Source organism: Sinocyclocheilus grahami, unplaced genomic scaffold (genome assembly GCF_001515645.1).
Source record: "Sinocyclocheilus grahami isolate Dianchi unplaced genomic scaffold, SAMN03320097.WGS_v1.1 scaffold1280.1, whole genome shotgun sequence".
In the NCBI taxonomy this organism is placed as follows: Eukaryota; Metazoa; Chordata; class Actinopteri; order Cypriniformes; family Cyprinidae; genus Sinocyclocheilus; species Sinocyclocheilus grahami.
The window spans coordinates 371,484-389,795 of NW_015506459.1; the positions used below are offsets into that span (position 1 = coordinate 371,484).

The 18,312-nt window shown below is 42.1% G+C and overlaps 1 protein-coding gene and 1 pseudogene across 1 annotated transcript; both read right to left on the minus strand.

Annotated features, from left to right (window-relative positions):
* The window catches only part of LOC107568782 (patatin-like phospholipase domain-containing protein 4), a 9,204-nt pseudogene extending 6,833 nt beyond the window's left edge, over positions 1-2,371 (minus strand).
* Positions 2,372-6,933: 4,562 nt separating this feature from the next.
* On the minus strand, positions 6,934-8,970 carry LOC107568783 (vegetative cell wall protein gp1-like). The gene is made up of 3 exons (XM_016254762.1): positions 8,847-8,970; positions 7,464-8,777; positions 6,934-7,376 (listed from the first exon to the last, which is right to left on the minus strand). Exons 1-3 carry the CDS (start codon positions 8,968-8,970, stop codon positions 6,934-6,936), a joined length of 1,881 nt encoding a protein of 626 aa, XP_016110248.1.
* Positions 8,971-18,312: the final 9,342 nt, after the last annotated feature.

An 18,312-nucleotide genomic window follows, 5' to 3' on the forward strand; every position in this document is an offset into this window, starting at 1 on the left:
TGTGCGCAAGTTCAGCTAACTCAAAAACTTGCGTACACGAGCTGAGACCAGACGTGAGATTTGATCGTAGCCACCGCTCACGTCCATATTGATAAATTCCAAATTTTGCGTTAAAACGACCGTACGCTCAATTTTCTGTCGTACGTTCGTTTCGTAAATGAGGCCCAGTGAGTTTGTCTTTACTATACACGTTAGATGTGATCCACCTCATAGTAACAATCCTGTCAGATCGTCCATCCTTTGAGTAAGAGTGTAACATTACAGGTCGGCCGATCTTGTTTCGTGGTTAAAGTTAACCTTTTCGACATTTTTCCCTGTTGTCGTTGCTCAGCAATAGCATGGACATTATGTTGTCTGGGGGTTTGGCAAAAGGAGAGTGGGACTGTGGGCGGTACTTGGGGTGGTGACTGTGTAGTTCTGACGTCAACTTTTTACGGAAGTCACAACAGTTCATGAAAAATCACAGCTACTTTAAGCAGGCTGTGTGAATTTTACTGTGGACTGTTTTGAAACATATATGGTAGTTACATAGCACCTAGACCTCAGTTATCATGAAAAAAGACAGGAAATTTCAGTTTTGACAATATGGGACCTTTAAAGTTTATTGTATTATTTTAATGCCGTGTGTTACCATAATGGTGTTTAGTATTTGTATGAGCGAAACTGTGCACCTTATATATTTCTATTTACTTTCGCTCTTTGATCCATCATATGACTTTCTCATCACCCCATGTATTTGGTGGTTATCAGTGTAAAGGTACAAAACAGATATTAATACTTCAATAGGTTAGTATATTAATTTTCTAACAGTTTACTGTAAATTTAAGTAAAATTTGTAAAGTTCTGGCAACCACAGCTGCCACTTTTCTTTTTTCTTCCTTCTTACATTTTTTTTAACAAAATGTCAGTGGCTTACATTAGTGGACAGAACTCTTTCGAAATACATGATTTTTGAAAAAAAAAGACAAATTATTAATAAAAAATAAATAAATAAATATGATAAAAACAAACAAACCTTTTTGATTTAATAATTCATGCAACATAGATTTAAATATATTCAACACATTTTAAAGCATTGTTTAAATTGTACTAAATTAGTATGTTAAATCGAGAGCATTACAAAACATCTCTGTGAGCCACTCCAAAGATATGTATTTCTTTCTGGATTCTACAAGTCTTTATCATGTTAAAAGAATAGAACAACTTGATATTTTCCCACGACTACATGCTTGATCTTCACCAAACTGCTTTGGCTGAAAATACCACAGCATTTGGCTGCTAATAGTTTTATCAGACCTCTGTCAGTAGAGAGAACAAGCAGAACCAGAGAGTTGGTCTGCTCATTCATCTAAATAAATTCAAACAGTCCAAATCTAAACAGCAGTTCTCAGCAGAGACATATAAAGTGCTGGAGCTGCCAAGAGAGTTGGTCACAAGACATCATTACCTGCCCTTGGAACTCCACTGGCTTCCCTCCAGCATAGACAGGCACAAAGCAGCTGGCCAAGAGCACCTTTAAAAACAATACAGTCATAATACATCAGGAGAATGGACAGACAGAAGACTAGTAGGTTATTAGAGTCCATAACTTATAAGAGTGCCTGTAATAAAAATAAAAAAGTCTTTAGTTTCACACACGTGGAAACTTATGGTGCAAACATTGCCATACAAATTAAAAACACATTGTCCTTACACCTTGAATACAAGTGTGTACTGCCAAAAAAAGTTTTATATACACTACTGTCCAAAATCATGAGGTCGGTAAGATTTTTCAATGTCTCTTATGCTCATCAAGTCTGCATTTATTTGATAGAAAATAAAGTAAAAACAGTAATATTGTGAAATATTATTACAATGTGAAATTAGTGCTAAAATAAATAATATATATTGTATAATAATTTAATGCATTAAAATTTACTTTATTCCTTTGATGCAAAGCGGAAGTTTCAGCAGCCATTACTCCAGTCTTCAGTGTCGCATGATCCATCAGAAACCAGTCTAATATGCTGATTTGCTGCTCAAGAAACATTTCTGATTATCAATGTTAAAAACAGTTGTGCTGCTTCATTTGCCCATAAAGATGGAAAAAGAAGCCAAAAATGCAGTTTGTATCATTATGTTAGATGGACTACTAAAGCACCAGTGCAATTTGTTATTTATTTCAGATGGGAATTAATTAATGAACTCAGCAGCAATTTTCCACAGCAATAACTCGGTCCAGTGACAGCACTTATGATGTGTTTAATTGAATAGGCAAGTTCCCTTTGGGTTGTGGTCATTGCTCTGCTAGTTGAAAGATAAATCATTGTCCATTGACCCCATGCTTGAATACTTTAATGAGTTCTTCCCTTGAGGTGAAGCTGGACACCATGCTGTTCTTTGAGTGTGTTATTGAAACATGGATCTCTGGCTTACTGGTGGGCATTGGGCGGGAGAATCTCTTCGATACCCTCCCTAGAGGAAAACCAAAGGACAGATGCTCATTTGTTGTGTTTGCATAATTAACAACCTCAGTGAAAACCATTTTTCCCTCAACATCATCTCGTAATTACACAATCTGTTGGCCGAACCACATAACCACGGTAAATCAGGAGAAATAAGGAAAGAAAAATCCACTCAATGTTTCATTCCAAGGATATTTCATCAAAATGGATGAAGTCTGATATTCACTCCAAGTAGTGTGTCAAGATTATCAGAAGCCTTCAGGGGTTTGTGCACATCAGATATTATTTCCTTCAACAGAAAGAGAAAAAAGTCTACCATTTCATATCATGCCAACAGTATCTCTGATTTCACAAGTAGCACTGAGGAGGTGACACATTATAGCATCAGAATGGCACTATCTTCAGATCATTCAAACCTTATTCTAATGGAGCCAGAGACAGTTCTTTCCTATAGATTTCAACAGCTGTGTATGGCTGAATATGAAAAAAAAATAATAATTATCAAAGAAAAAAAAAAAAGTCAAACAAACATGTTCTGGAAAGCTTGCATGAAATTACTTCAAGGTCAAGGTGTTTCCTCAGTTCTGTGTGCATATCACATCAATTTACACCTCCATACACAAACACATTCTTTCTTTAAAGAGCACTTTCAGCTTATTGGAAAGAATGCTTAATACTCATGGAGGCCAGAAAAACAAAAACTTGCCTAATCATCTCTCTTACAAAAATTACTCCAAAGAAAATTATCAATGGAGTTTGTGCTTGACTGCACAGATTTGTTATAGAGATACTTTATTGCTAATTGAACATCTCGGTTACGGATGTAACCCTCGTTCCCTGAAGGAGGGAACGGAGACGTCATGTTGGTAATGACCGACGAATTGGGATCTCGCTTAGAGAGACCAATCTACTTTGAGTGTAAACTAAACAAGCCAATGCACATTGGCATGCGATGATTGCATCCAGCTGCCACTGATCGCAGCGTGAGTATAACTAGGCAAAATTATTATCAAAGAAAAAAAAAAAGTCAAACAAACATGTTCTGGAAAGCTTGCATGAAATTACTTCAAGGTCAAGGTGTTTCCTCAGTTCTGTGTGCATATCACATCAATTTACACTTCCATACACAAACACATTCTTTCTTTAAAGAGCACTTTCAGCTTATTGGAAAGAATGCTTAATACTCATGGAGGCCAGAAAAACAAAAACTTGCCTAATCATCTCTCTTACAAAAATTACTCCAAAGAAAATTATCAATGGAGTTTGTGCTTGACTGCACAGATTTGTTATAGAGATACTTTATTGCTAATTGAACATCTCGGTTACGGATGTAACCCTCGTTCCCTGAAGGAGGGAACGGAGACGTCATGTTGGTAATGACCGACGAATTGGGATCTCGCTTAGAGAGACCAATCTACTTTGAGTGTAAACTAAACAAGCCAATGCACATTGGCATGCGATGATTGCATCCAGCTGCCACTGATCGCAGCGTGAGTATAACTAGGCAGCAGGTGCAACGCATATTCAGCTTTTTGCTGAGGAGCCAAGCCGGTGACCCGGGCCGATCAGCGGTGGAACAACAGCTGCGGCGACGGGCCGTGACTTCTCCGTTCCGGAGGGTTACATACATAATCGAGACGTTCCCTTTCAGTCGGTCACTCTCGATGTCACATCGGTAATGACCGACGAATTTGGATCCCTACCAAAACGCCATGGATGCTGCCCCTTCCAGTGTCCTGTGCGAGCCTCCTGCGCCCCCTTTTCAGCGTAGGCCAGGGATCGCAACAAGAAAACCAGTCACTGTTGTCGTAGCACTACCCACTCAGAGAGATTGGATAACACTGGGAAAACTGGAACAAGAATGTTGTGGAAGCCCCATCCTTCCCGAAGGAGGTTTCGGAAGCACTTACACATATGAACAACCGTTTAGGTGCATATGGTAGATTAGAGGTTATTATAACCCTCTTGGAAATTGCAGAAGTCTGCCGGGGATACACAGGCTCTGAGGCTATACCGTGGACTTTACACATATGGAATCCACTTAGGTCTCTACATATGGAACCCCCAGCCCGCTACCGGTTCTCACGGATTCATCGAGTGAGGGCCTGGTGCCGGACGTTCCGCCACGTCTGGCTGCCAAGGGGATAGAGGAGCTTGACATGGTCTGCAGTATGGACACTCTGGAGCAATTTTAACAAGCTGACACTAAACCGGGGCCTCTCAGTGTCTCTACCTGTTTGAGGTGAGAACACATGAGGATACCGGCTCCACACGAAGGCTATAGATTCTAGCGAACGTGTTGGGGGTCGCCCAGCCTGCAGCTCTACAAATATCTGTCAGCGAGGCGAGACGAGCCAGTGCCCAGCAGGATTGAACACTTCTAGTAGAGTGAGCTGGGCAGCGGGAAGGGCACACCCTATGCCTGATAAGCCAGAGTGATGGCATCCACTATCCAGTGGGCCATCCTCTGCTTAGAGAGCTGAGTGCCAGTGCATCCGTATCGAGTGTTCCCTCGGTCAGGGAGTAAAACAACTGGTAGTGAGAGGCTGGACCGTCTGGGGATACGAATACGGATAAGAAACGGATATGTTTTCTACGTCGTTTACGCTTTGATTTGAATGAAACAACGTATCCACGTGATGCAGCTGACATAGAATAGCATACCCTGTTTACGTTCAGTGGATACTCTCCAAAATGGCACCAGGGTGACACGGAGGAGACAAATTGTTGAATAAAGTCGTTATTTTTGTTTTCTTTGCATAATTATTTGCAGAATTTTCATTTTTGGGTGAACTATCCCTTTAATGCAAATGTAAACGAAGACGATGACAAAAATATTCGTTAATGAACATTTTTTCTGTGACTAAGACGAGACGTTGTTGAGCTAAAACTAATATCTGATGATAAAAGCTATGACGAAATTTATGCCGCGTCTTCGTTAACAAAACGAGACGGGACTATAATGTTATTTGAGGACTTACGGACATTCAAAATACATCCTATAGGCTACTGTGTTGTCCTTCAAAATGTGCATCCCTGTTATTGGATTGCAATCGGATAAGGGGCGTTTGCATATCTAGTCTCAGTATGGCAGCCGCAGTGGATGGATAGGCTACCAAAATGCGAACTAGCGATCTGAAACAATGGCCTCAGCACCCGAAGGGGTAGGGATAAGGTGACCAGACGGCCCGTTTTCCCAGGAGTCACAATTCGTTGTCGATTAACTTAAAGTTAAAGTGAAGGTGGGATAGGCGGAATCGCACTGATAGAAGTGCTCTCTCTCGCGCACGCTCCACTTCTTCAGTTCTCATATTCAGCGCACGATCAGTTCTCAGTGCTCAAATACACAGCAGTCCAAATGTCTATTGTGTAGAGTATCTCACGTAAATACAGTCGGTTATGGATTAAGTGAACGTAAACAGGTGGGTGAAACTGAACTTGTGTCAGTATTACATGCATGCCTTCCGTCTTAAAGGGACAGCATTCCTAATTAAGTACCTATCTGTGTCATTAATGTTAACCAAGAAAATATGTTAAATAAATATGTTAAGTAAACATACTGTATCTGAAAAATTAGTTTAATTTGTATTTCTTTCATATTTGTCTTATTGTCTTATTCTGCTTCTTTTTCAAAAAATTATAAATTATATATATTATATATGAACAACTATAATTTTTATAAGTTGCTCCCTTTTCACTACTGTTAAAGGGATAGTTCACCCAAAAATGAAAATTATCATAATTTATTCAATTTTTTCCATATTCAATCCTTGATTCAAATTTCTCATAAGCTTAATTGATTTGGTCTAAAGAGAGAATTAATGACTATTTTAGTTTGAAGACTACATATAAAATAGCTACCAAAATAAATGTTGGTAACTGCAGTTTGACTAAAAGAAATTACTAAAAGTAAAGACTAAAAGTTGACAAAAATGCATTGACTTTTCATCGACTAAAACTAGACTAAAACTATGAAAGACTCAAATGACTAAAATGTGACTAAGACTATTAAGCATTTTCATCTCAAGATAAAGACTAAGACTAAATAAAAAATGCCTCTCAAAATTAACACCGATATTGTTACGGTTGCGTGCTATTAAAAGCACACAATGCTGGAGAAATCCAAATAAAGTCTTTAATGATAAATCCACAGAAGTAATCCAAGAGTAAAGGGTAGCAACACATCGACACAACAACAAATAGCAGACAAAGAACCAGGGGAGAACACAGGACTTAAGTACTAATAAACAAATGAGATAATAAATAAACACAGGTGGAACCAAATTAATTAATCAGGGCAACTCAGGAAAACTAGGTCAAATGAAGACTAAGGCAGGAGAACAGGAACACAAACAAAAGTTCATAACTGTGACAGTTCGCCCCCTCCCGAAATGGCGCGTCATTGCGCCGACAAAAGTAGTCCAACAGAGGAGGGAGGGTGGGGGTTCAGGAGGCGGGCGTGGGGCAGGCAATGGAAAAGGAGCATAGTTCATAGGGCCAGGGTGGAGTAGGGAGGAGTAAGGGAGTAGACCGGCGCAGGAGGAACCAGATGGAGCTCCAGAGGCCAGGAGGAGCCATGGTGGAGATAGGGCCGACAACACCGGGGGCCGACTGACGGAGACTGAGCTGGTGGAAGAGGAGCCCAGGATAGAGCCGAGCAGACGGAGAGCCAGGGTGACACAGAGGATCCGGAGGGCCATGGCGGAGCTGAAGGCTCAGGCGACCGAGGCAGAGGTGGGGCTCCGGAAGACTGCGGTGGAGCTGGAGCGACTGAGGATGGAAGCGGACCCGGAGGGAAGGAGGAGCCTGACAGAGCCAGAGGAGTGGATTCCCAAGGCGGCGGATGGTTGACAACTGACCAAAGCGGAGCCGGAGGGATGAGGGTGCCGGGTGGAGCTTGTGGGATGATGGGCCATGGTGGAGATGAGGGAGCTAGGAGCCAAGGCGGAGCCGATGGGTCGAAAGACTGAGGTGGAGTCCAGGGCTCGGAGGCTGGAGGCGGAGACAGGGGATCCTCACGCCAAGGCGGAGCTGGAGACTGGAAGTCCCGAGGCGGATCAGAGCGCCCAGATGGCGCTGAATGAGGGTGAGCTGAGGTACTGACAGGCACCAACGGAGATGGGGCTGAGGAACTGACTGGTTTTTGAAGAGGAGGCGGAAGAGGGAGGCTGGGAGGGAACACCGGAGAACAGGAGCTGGGCGGAACCAGCGGAGACGCGGTAGAACTGGGTAATACCTCCCCAAACCAGTCTATTAAGTCCATTTGGAAAATATCCATTAGTTCCTCATAATACATCCCAGAGGCCAGCTGAAGCTCACCCTCAGCGGCGGGAGTGTGGGTGGGGCTTCCCTCCAAGCCCTCGATTTCCACCAGTACTCCCTTGGGGACGGGCGATGTTATCGGCTCACGCACCTGGTTAGACCGGTCTTGAGGCCCAGGCTCTGGGGCAACGATAGGCTCAGTAGCGGGTATGCTCTCTGGCTCACGTGTCGCGGCAGGCTTATGCTCTCTGTCTATGGTGGGCTCAGGCATTTGCTCCATGCAGTGGGATGACGGCTGGCTGGTCTCTGGTTCGGGCGGAGCCGGAGGGATGAGGGCGCCGGGTGGAGCTTGTGGGATGATGGGCCATGGTGGAAATGAGGGAGCTAGGAGCCAAGGCGGAGCCGATGGGTCGAAAGACTGAGGTGGAGTCCAGGGCTCGGAGGCTGGAGGCGGAGACAGGGGATCATCACGCCAAGGCGGAGCTGGAGACTGGAAGTCCCGAGGCGGATCAGAGCGCCCAGATGGCGCTGAATGAGGGTGAGCTGAGGTACTGACAGGCACCAACGGAGATGGGGCTGAGGAACTGACTGGTTTTTGAAGAGGAGGCGGAAGAGGGAGGCTGGGAGGGAACACCGGAGAACAGGAGCTGGGCGGAACCAGCGGAGACGCGGTAGAACTGGGTAATACCTCCCCAAACCAGTCTATTAAGTCCATTTGGAAAATATCCATTAGTTCCTCATAATACATCCCAGAGGCCAGCTGAAGCTCACCCTCAGCGGCGGGAGTGTGGGTGGGGCTTCCCTCCAAGCCCTCGATTTCCACCAGTACTCCCTTGGGGACGGGCGATGTTATCGGCTCACGCACCTGGTTAGACCGGTCTTGAGGCCCAGGCTCTGGGGCAACGATAGGCTCAGTAGCGGGTATGCTCTCTGGCTCACGTGTCGCGGCAGGCTTATGCTCTCTGTCTATGGTGGGCTCAGGCATTTGCTCCATGCAGTGGGATGACGGCTGGCTGGTCTCTGGTTCGGGAGTGGGGCTGGAGATATCCTCCTCAGTGGGGCAGAAATAAACTATGTGCATGCAGTGTCGTGGTCATAGTTAAGTCATGAAGTTACCAAAAAGGTGATTAAAGCACCCACTCCAGGAAAGCGGCAAAATCCTCCTTGGGACCGTTCGCTGGCAGGCGAAAAAGTCCCTGGTATGGTCCTCCAGCGAACGGTCCTGTTGCTCCAGGCAGAGGAGTAGAACAGCTGGAATATCCATTACCGGAAGCACTCAGACGCGCACTCCACTTCACTTCAGCGCCAGGCGCGAGTCAAGAGAGCGCGGAAACGGTACTGTGCTCACAGCGCGTGCTCTTCAATTGCAGGCACAAAGGCGCCGGCGGGTGCTGTAGCCTGTATCCTTTCATATCAAAGTGCGAAATAAACTACGCGCATGCAGTGTCGTGGTCATAGTTGAGTCATGAAAGCGGCAAAATCCTCCTTGGGACCGTTCGCTGGCAGGCGAAAAAGTCCCTGGTATGGTCCTCCAGCGAACAGTCCTGTTGCTCCAGGCAGAGGAGTAGAACAGCTGGAATATCCATTCCGGGATCCATTCAGACGCGCACTCCACTTCACTCCAGCGCCAGGCGCGAGTCAAGAGAGCGTGGAAACGGTACTGTGCTCACAGCGCGTGCTCTTCAATTGCAGGCACAAAGGCGCCGGCGGGTGCTGTAGCCTGTATCCTTTCATATCAAAGTGCGAAATAAACTACGCGCATGCAGTGTCGTGGTCATAGTTGAGTCATGAAAGCGGCAAAATCCTCCTTGGGACCGTTCGCTGGCAGGCGAAAAAGTCCCTGGTATGGTCCTCCAGCGAACAGTCCTGTTGCTCCAGGCAGAGGAGTAGAACAGCTGGAATATCCATTCCGGGAGAGAGGAGAAACAAAAACAAAAGAGAAAGAAAAACACCGCTATATTGATACTCAATTTGAGGGTCTGCTATTCTGTTATGGTTGGGTGCTATTAAAAGCGCACGACGCGGGAGAAATCCAAATAAATTCTTTAATGATAAATCCACAGAAGTAATCCAAGAGTAAAGGGTAGCAACACATCGACACAACAACAGATAGCAGACAAAGAACCAGAGGAGAACACAGGACTTAAGTACTAATAAACAAATTAGATAATTAATAAACACAGGTGGAACCAAATTAACTAATCAGGGCAACTCAGGTAAACTAGGTCAAAGGAAGACTAAGGCCGGAGAACAGGAACTCAAACAAAAGTCCATAACTGTTCAGACACGCACTCCACTTCACTTCAGCGCCAGGCGCGAGTCAAGAGAGCGCGGAAACAGTACTGTGCTCGCAGCGCGTGCTCTTCAATTGCAAGCACAAAGGCGCCGGCGGGTGCTGTAGCCTATATCCTTTCATATCAAAGCGCGAAATAAACTATGTGCATGCAGTGTCGTGGTCATAGTTGTCATGAAGTTACCAAAAAGGTGATTAAAGCACCCACTCCACGGAAGCGGCAAAATTCTCCTGTTGCTCCAGGCAGAGGAGTAGAACAGCTGGAATATTAAATATAAAAACAAAAGAGAAAGAAAAACGCTGCTACATTGATACTTAATTTGAGGGTCTGCTATTCTGTTACAATTGGGTGCTATTAAAACAAAGCTGATTAAAGCTGCCTTAAAACTGTGCATGCATGTAATATATTTTATATGAGTCACATTTAAGAACATGTCTCTGAAATAGTTTTCAAAACTGTCCTGGAGCATCCCAGCACTCCCTCATCTAACACAGCTGATTCAACTCGTCAGCTCATTAATAGAGACTTTAAGACCTGAAGTGGGTCAGAAAAGGTAAAAACGTGCCCCCTCAGATTTTTGAGCCAAGTGGATTTTGAATGCAGCTTTCAAAAGACAAAAAAATAGCCGATTAATATTTTCTATATTTAATACAATGATTAGAACGTTCAGTGCGTCATATCATCAGCTGCTAAATTAAAATCTGCGTTCACTGGCTGGCGCTGAGCCAGATACAGATGCGTTTTTACAGCTTACTGCGCATTAACCAATCACACACAATGCTGTTGAGCTTATGAATGCAATGACCAATCTGATGAGGTATTCAGATGAGTCATCGCTAAAATGCCAGTGTTTTCTTCACTCGCTCGCTGACTGAATTCCTCTTTCTGGCGAATTCTCTAGTCAGAAACAGCAAAGTGCAAATGTGTGTTCGAATCTGTAAGATATTAATTTCATAGTGTAAACAGCCTCAGTGATTTTAATGGGAGTTTTTGAGAGTGCTTGAACTAGACTGTCAGTGAAAATGTTCTTTGATAATGAAATGTTCTTTGCTCTTCTTCTGTACAATGAAAGTGTAGTAGCCTAACTTGCAATGTTTTTATTCACAAATTCACATTAAATATAAACTCAGTCACTGCTATAGCATGACATCCATATCTGTTAGTGAAGTGACGTGACATGTGGCCAAGTATGGTTACCCATACTAGGAATTAGTGCTCTGCGTTTAACCCATCCTAAGTGCACACACACAGCAGTGAACACACACACACACCGTGAACACACACCCGGAGCATTGGGCAGCCATTTATGCTGCGGCGCTCGGGGAGCAGTTGAGTGTTCGGTGCCTTGCTCAAGGGCACCTCAGTCGTGGTAATGAAGGTGGCTGTACATTCACTCCCCCCACCTACAATTCCTGGCGGACTTGAGACTCGAATTCGCAACCTTTGGGTTACGAGTCCGACTCTCTAACCATTAGGCCACGACTTCCCCAGTTAATTGTTAATTAAGTAAACAGACAGGGTTTTTATGCATAGATTACATTATTAGGTTACTTTGACCCATCGCCCACTATAGAGCAACATAATCTATAAGGTGAGAATCAAGATATTTCATGATATAGTTAATGCGTTTGGGGATGTTTGGAATAAAAAGGAAAAAATAAATAAAACATAAGTGCTGTTGTGGCTGCTGTGTGTCACTTGACGACCCCCAACCAACCCCCACCGCCCCCAACTCGTGCCCGCTCAAAAATAATGAGTGCATGACGCACCTGATGCCTATTAATCAAAGGACAAAGAAAAAAAGAGGAAAAAATAACTTTTGTAGCTTTAAGGATTCATCTATATTTCGTTTAGAATTTAGTGTTTGACTACTTAAATTTCTGTATATTTCTGCTGAAGTGCACAGGCAAATATGACATTTATTATAATGGGTTTATGTGAACATTATTTTAAGTTCTTCTTAAATTAGAAGTTATTTTTTAATGTCTAATAAATGTTAAAATTGATATCTCTTAATTACACTGTAATGTTGAATGGCTATAGTCAATGGTTAAATATGGGGGGAGAGGAGGGGGGGGGGCATTTCTATAGAGAAATCAGTATTGGTATCATTGATACTGGCCTTAAAGGGATAGTTCACCCAAAAATGAAAATTTGATGTTTATCTGCTTACCCCCAGGGCATCCAAGATGTAGGTGACTTTGTTTCTTCAGTAGAACACATTTGATGATTTTTAAGTCCAACCGTTGCAGTCTATCAGTCGTATAATGGATGGCAATGGTAACAAAGTCTATGAGTGTAAAAAAAACATGCACAGACAAATCCAAATTAAATCCTGCGGCTCGTGATGACACATTGATATTCTAAGACACAAACCGAACAGTATTTATATCATTTTTTACCTCTAATACACCACTATGTGCAACTGCTTTGAGCACGTGCACGGCTTCTGGTGCGTGAGATGTGTACGCACTCTGGCGTAGTTTACGTCAATGGGTGTGTTGTTGCGGGAGGAGCAAACGACAGACACCGTTTATTAACAGAAAATAAACAAAGTCTCCAGCATTAATTGGCGATTGGAAAGTTTCCAGAACCAGGCTCTAAGGGACACTGAAACTATTATAAGGCCCTTTAGTACTGCTATTGAAAACCTTTGGACTGAACTTAATGCTCAAACTCAGCAAGGGAATGCTGTTTCTCAGGACTTGGCTTCACTGAAGTCCAGCATGCACAATGCCCAAGTGATTGCCATCCATTCCTCCATCCATTATCATCTTCCTCTCAAATGTCCCCTGTGACTACTGCACATGATGTTTCAAGGGAATCGTATCACTTACAGTCCACCATGCAGCCAGGGAGCTCAAGGAGGCTTTTACCTGGAGACATTAATCGAAGATATGTGGGAAATAGTCCTATTAAGCTAAAATTCCCTTCATTTGGTCGGAAAAAGGCTGACCCATATCCCTTAACTTACTCTGAAAAGTGCCATGATTTTCTAGCCTTGGTCTTTCTATCAAATGAAGAACTGATGACCAGCCTTCAAAATGTGCTGCATGGGACTGCCCGAGGTTGTTGGGATGTAGCCCGAGGATCCATTCATACCTGGACAGAGTTTGAGACTAGCTTTCTTTCAGCATTTTTTTCTGAAGATTATGGGGATGAATTGGGATAAAGAGTTTGTAATCGAATACAAGTAAACCATTTAAGTATAAGAGACTTTGCATATATGTATCATTCTCTTTGCATATGATGGAAGCCTGAAATTGATGAGGAAGAGGTAATCAAACTCATCTTGAAAAACATCAGCTTCGACGTAGATTTTCTTCTGTGGATGAACTGGTTAATCTAGGAAAACAATTAGAAAAAGATGAAGAAAATCAACAACAATATGAACAACGTAAATGTTTCACGAGCAAAGTAGCTTTAAATGTAGATATCCAGAGTCAGCAAATTTCAGTTAAACCAGAAGAAGATAGAACTCAACAACTGTTCTGTTGGAAATGCAAAGGATCACACTCACAATCACATGCCAGCACCCAAATGCTCAAAAGAATAAAGAATTCTCGAAAGGTCCAAATGCTGCTGCTAGTGATGCACGTGTTCCTGATTACCAAAAAATGTATAGAACCGCTATATTGGCCACTGGTAATTCCTAGTCCTCACCAGCTAGTATTAATTAGTAGTATAAGGATTAGTTCCACTAACGTTACACCAATGGAAAGGAACTGCTATTGTGGATACAGGATCTTCTTTTACACTTCTCTATGAAAAACTTTGGAAAAATGTAAAAAATCCAGAGGAAGAATTGAAAGTTTGGAAAGAATGACTTGTACTTGACAGACGGTGAAGCAAAGCAACCACTTGGGTGAATTGATAGTTCCAGCAGCACAGTCGTCACTGGGTGTTGTCTGATAAAATGTTTGCTTTTTCCGCTGTTCAATTCAATTCAGTTCAAATGTATTTGTTTTATTTATTTCACAAATGAACAGTTCAAGATACTTGATTTTCTGGGACTTGATTTTCTGTTTCCGAGTGGGTTACAGATGTATCCACCAACACCCATAGGTTCAAACCCTATGAAAAAGACAGGTTTACCTTCAATGATGGCATTCCAAAACTTCATGACTGCGGACCTGAACAGCAAGTTTCCTTAATAACAACTGTAGCCCCAACACCATTGTCTCCTAATCCTTCTGAGGAAGGGATACTGCAGGTAGATAAAAATTCTCAGTTGGAAGAAAATTAAAAACTGATGTTCATGGAACCGCTACAACAAAATTTGGATGTGTGTACAGCAAAACTGGGCCATACCAAGTTGTTGAACCAAAATATTTTTCTCACCCAGGATATGCCTGTGAAGCAGAAGCCTGACAAGGTTTTGCCAAGCAGAAAATAATGAAGGAACTAATTGAAAAAATGTTGGCTACGGGAGTGATCGTGCCCTCTTCTTCAACTTGGGCTTCATCTGTATTCCTAATCCCAAATAAGTCGGGAGGTTTACAATCATGTGTTGATTACAGAAAATTAAATGATGTTACTTACAGTGATGCCTATCCCTTACCCACAATTCAGGAAATTCTAGAATCCCTAGCTGCCATTTTCACACTCAAAAAATAATTAAATTGTTGAAAAGTTTTTTAACGGAGACCGTGTTAGGAGATCTCAGAGGAAAGATCTGTTTTGATAATGATAATAATAATAATAATAATAAAGTACAGCATTTTCTTTACTCAAAAAGAAAAGGAAAAAAGAGAGATCTGGTAACATTAGCCTATAACCCGCTGCATTTAGTCACAGCCAATACAGCATCCTCTTTTCTAGATTTTGGCCAAATGTAGGCTACTAAACAAAATAAAAAATCTATCAACATTTTAAAGCAATTAATGTATTTTTAAGATATTTAAAAATGTTTGCTGTTGTCTCGAAGTCTATAAACTTCCGTTCTCTCACCACCAGAGGTCACCTGCTCTCCACATGGACTCTCACACTACACAGACTGTTTCACATCACCCTGGACTACATTTCCCATGCTCCATTGCACTAATCACAAGCTCACCTGAAAGCAATCACACACAGCTGCTACCAATAACACACCTTATATAAATCAGTCTCACACCACCATTCAATGCCGAGTATTGTTTAGCGTTTATCTCTCTTCTAGTGATAGCTACTTTACGGAGCCATTCCAAGTTTCTGAATCTAGTATAGCCTTGTTCTTAGTCTGTTTACCCGTGTCTTGATGCTTGCCTGTTATCTCGTTTTGTCTGATCTCTGCCTGCCCTGAAGTTTATAGCCTGTTTTGGAATTACCCTTTGCCTTGCTGTTTCGGACTGTGTTTGCACCTCGCCTGGACTCTAGCTCGTCTTGTGGATTCCCCGCTTGCCTCGCCCTCAGGATTATGTTCCCGGAGATTGACCACGCCCGTTTACTGGACTACTCTTGTCTCTTGCACTCAATATACCTGTTTGCCATTGTTTGACCCATGCCTGTTATGACCACGTCTCTGTCTAATAAAAGCCTGCAGACGGATCTGCACGTCTCACGTCTCGTTCGCCCCGTAACAGCTGCATTGTTAAAAAAACACTTGTATAAGATTGGGTTTTGAGAGTAAAAAGAAAACATAAGTCGCGGCTCACGCCACATTTTATTAGCCCCATTAGCCTACATTCTGAAATAATGAAGGCTAAAATGCCTGTAGGCTAAAGCAAAATGTTTACAAACATTATAAACAAAGTTATTAGTTTCTCTCCAAAACAAATCCTCTAAAGTTTAGGCTATAAAAACGTCAATCCAAAAATAAATTAATTTAAGGTGAAACTGATGCCTACCTCTCTCATTCGGCATGAATCCAAATGTTTCTATATTCGTGACGTATCTGAATGCTAAAATACTATTTATTATACAGGCTTTGTACTTTCATCGACACAAATTTTGTACAACGGAACAGTGTAACTTTTTATTTGTTTCTTTAACTTTATTTTATTTTGATATTGAACAGGCTGCAGTGTAGCAAAAATATGTTGTGTGTGCGCGTGAGGCACCGGCCCGATGGTCATACCAACGCTGGTTGGTTATACAGATAGAAGCAATACAGTGTTCAAAGCTGTCAAGCTTTTGCAAAATAAATAAAACTGTAAAGCTTTTGCAAAATAAAGAAAACTACTTTCCGCTGTCTCGTTTTCCTTTCCAAGACCTTTGGAATGCGTCACGATGAAGAGTGTAACTTTTTATTTGTTTCTTTAACTTTATTTTATTTTGATATTGAACAGGCTGCAGTGTAGCAAAAATATGTTGTGTGTGTGCGTGAGGCACCGGCCCGATGGTCATACCAACGCTGGTTGGTTATACAGATAGAAGCAATACAGTGTTCAAAGCTGTCAAGCTTTTGCAAAATAAATAAAACTGTAAAGCTTTTGCAAAATAAAGAAAACTACTTTCCGCTGTCTCGTTTTCCTTTCCAAGACCTTTGGAATGCGTCACGATGAACCGTAACTCAACAAATTTTTTTCTTATGTTTCGTTAATCTTTCAATGATTTAAGTGAAATATATTTAGTGTATATGCCTGTATTCCTTTTTATTTAAGCCTATAGTTTTATTCTGTTTTCTCCATTCACAGAAGTGCTGCAGTTGCGTGTGATCTGTTGAATCCTTCTTACACTATCCTCGGATAAACTCTAATGCCGGTGCATTGACATAGCATCTCTCCTTATGATGAGTTCACAGCTGAGCGGGCATTTCACTCCTTGGCTTCAGCATCACATTTGCATAGACCGTACTACTGGAATTCGTGATTGGTTGACAGCAAATTTCAAATATTAAATGGAACGATAAAATAACGTTATTAACTGGTTAATGGCCATTTAAAATTTTCGATTCTGTTCAGAACTATACAATTTGATTTTGGTATCTGGTTCTGTTCCTGTAAAAATTTCGTTCGTTTCCGGTTTTCGTTTTCGTTCCTTGAACCGGTTCAGAGCCCTGATCTTGAATTAAAAAATTATAGGGTTTGGTTACGTTCTCACCCCTTTCCTAAAGCAGAAAATAAGTTCTCAGCCAAACTTGCACCAAAGTCCTTATAGGATTATACATTGGATGGGTCGTAATTGAAGAGACAGGCGAGGGTTTGCGTACTATACATGGATCTCAACTAAAACCCTGTTATCCCACAGCAAAAGACCTGGAAGACATTCACCACCGTAAATTAATAGACCTTTTTGAAGAGGAATTCCTGGGATTTTCAGACCTCAACAATAAGCCTGTCACCTAATTGTTTTGTTTTTTGCAAGGAGAAGGGAGTGTGACACATGGTGGGCTGAGTAACATGATATCCTGAGTCACATGATGTTCTGGGGCACATGGCTTAAGATATTTTGGACGTTCAGTTCAGGGGTTCAGGGCATGCAGTGGAAAGAAGTGGGAAGTTAATCCCTGCATTTTCCCAAAAATATGTGAGGTAGAATGATCAGTTCATCAGTTCACTTGAGATTTTATGAACCTTTTTGGAAGTTTTCTGGATGTTCACAGAGAAAACTACTGATGGTTCAACTAACAATGGACAGCAGAGACGGCTGTCACGCTGTGGTGGCTGCAATGACGCACATGATGAAGAATAAAAATTCAGCGATATTTAATTCAGGAATACTCAGGAACAACTCACATAAGAGAGAAGACTGAATACAGAGCAAAGAGAACTAGTTTAAATACACAGACTAGATAATAAACAGGAACTGAAACAGGTATGTGCTAATCAGAAACCATAGCAACTAATAACCAAAGGGAGCACAGGCAAATGGGCACAGGGAAAACGAAATACAATGACAATTACTTCATTAAAAAAAGCAGACGCTTCAAGCTTTCTATAGATATGTTTTTCATGTCTGTGTGTTCAGTATTCGCTGAGTATTGGTTCATTTTTGTGACGCGTTTCAGAAAGAAGTTCACGGAGACCGCAATGGCAGAAAGCGCACCGTTTGTTTTCTTTATTTTACAAAAGCACAGCGTTCTGTTGTTATTATTATGAGTGTACACAAATAAAAGTGGACCCTTTACAGATTTGAATGATGTATTGCTCTTATCTGTAAGATAAAAAATGACAGAGTAATTTAAGTTAATTTCGGCGTTATCTGGAAAAAATGCCACAAAACGCGCCGGCGCGTTTGTCGACTCCAGAGGGTTAAAGTGGTAAATATAGGAGGAATATATCAAAGCCATTTATATGTGCCAATCTTCCTGCTGCCAGCTGATGCCGCTATGACTATAATTTGATATTGGTGTGTAGATGTCTTCAGGCCAGGACTTTTATCAAACATGT

Bases quoted from the DNA above. Each gene is read 5' to 3' on its own strand.
- LOC107568783 (XM_016254762.1), bottom strand. From the start codon at position 8,970: ATGGATATTCCAGCTGTTCTACTCCTCTGCCTGGAGCAACAGGACCGT. The intron at 8,778-8,846 runs GTGGGTGCTTTA...GCATGCACATAG, and splicing joins GATTTTGCCGCTTTCCTGGA to TTTATTTCTGCCCCACTGAG. The intron at 7,377-7,463 runs GTGAGGATCCCC...CTTGGCTCCTAG, and splicing joins GTCTCCAGCTCCGCCTTGGC to CTCCCTCATCTCCACCATGG.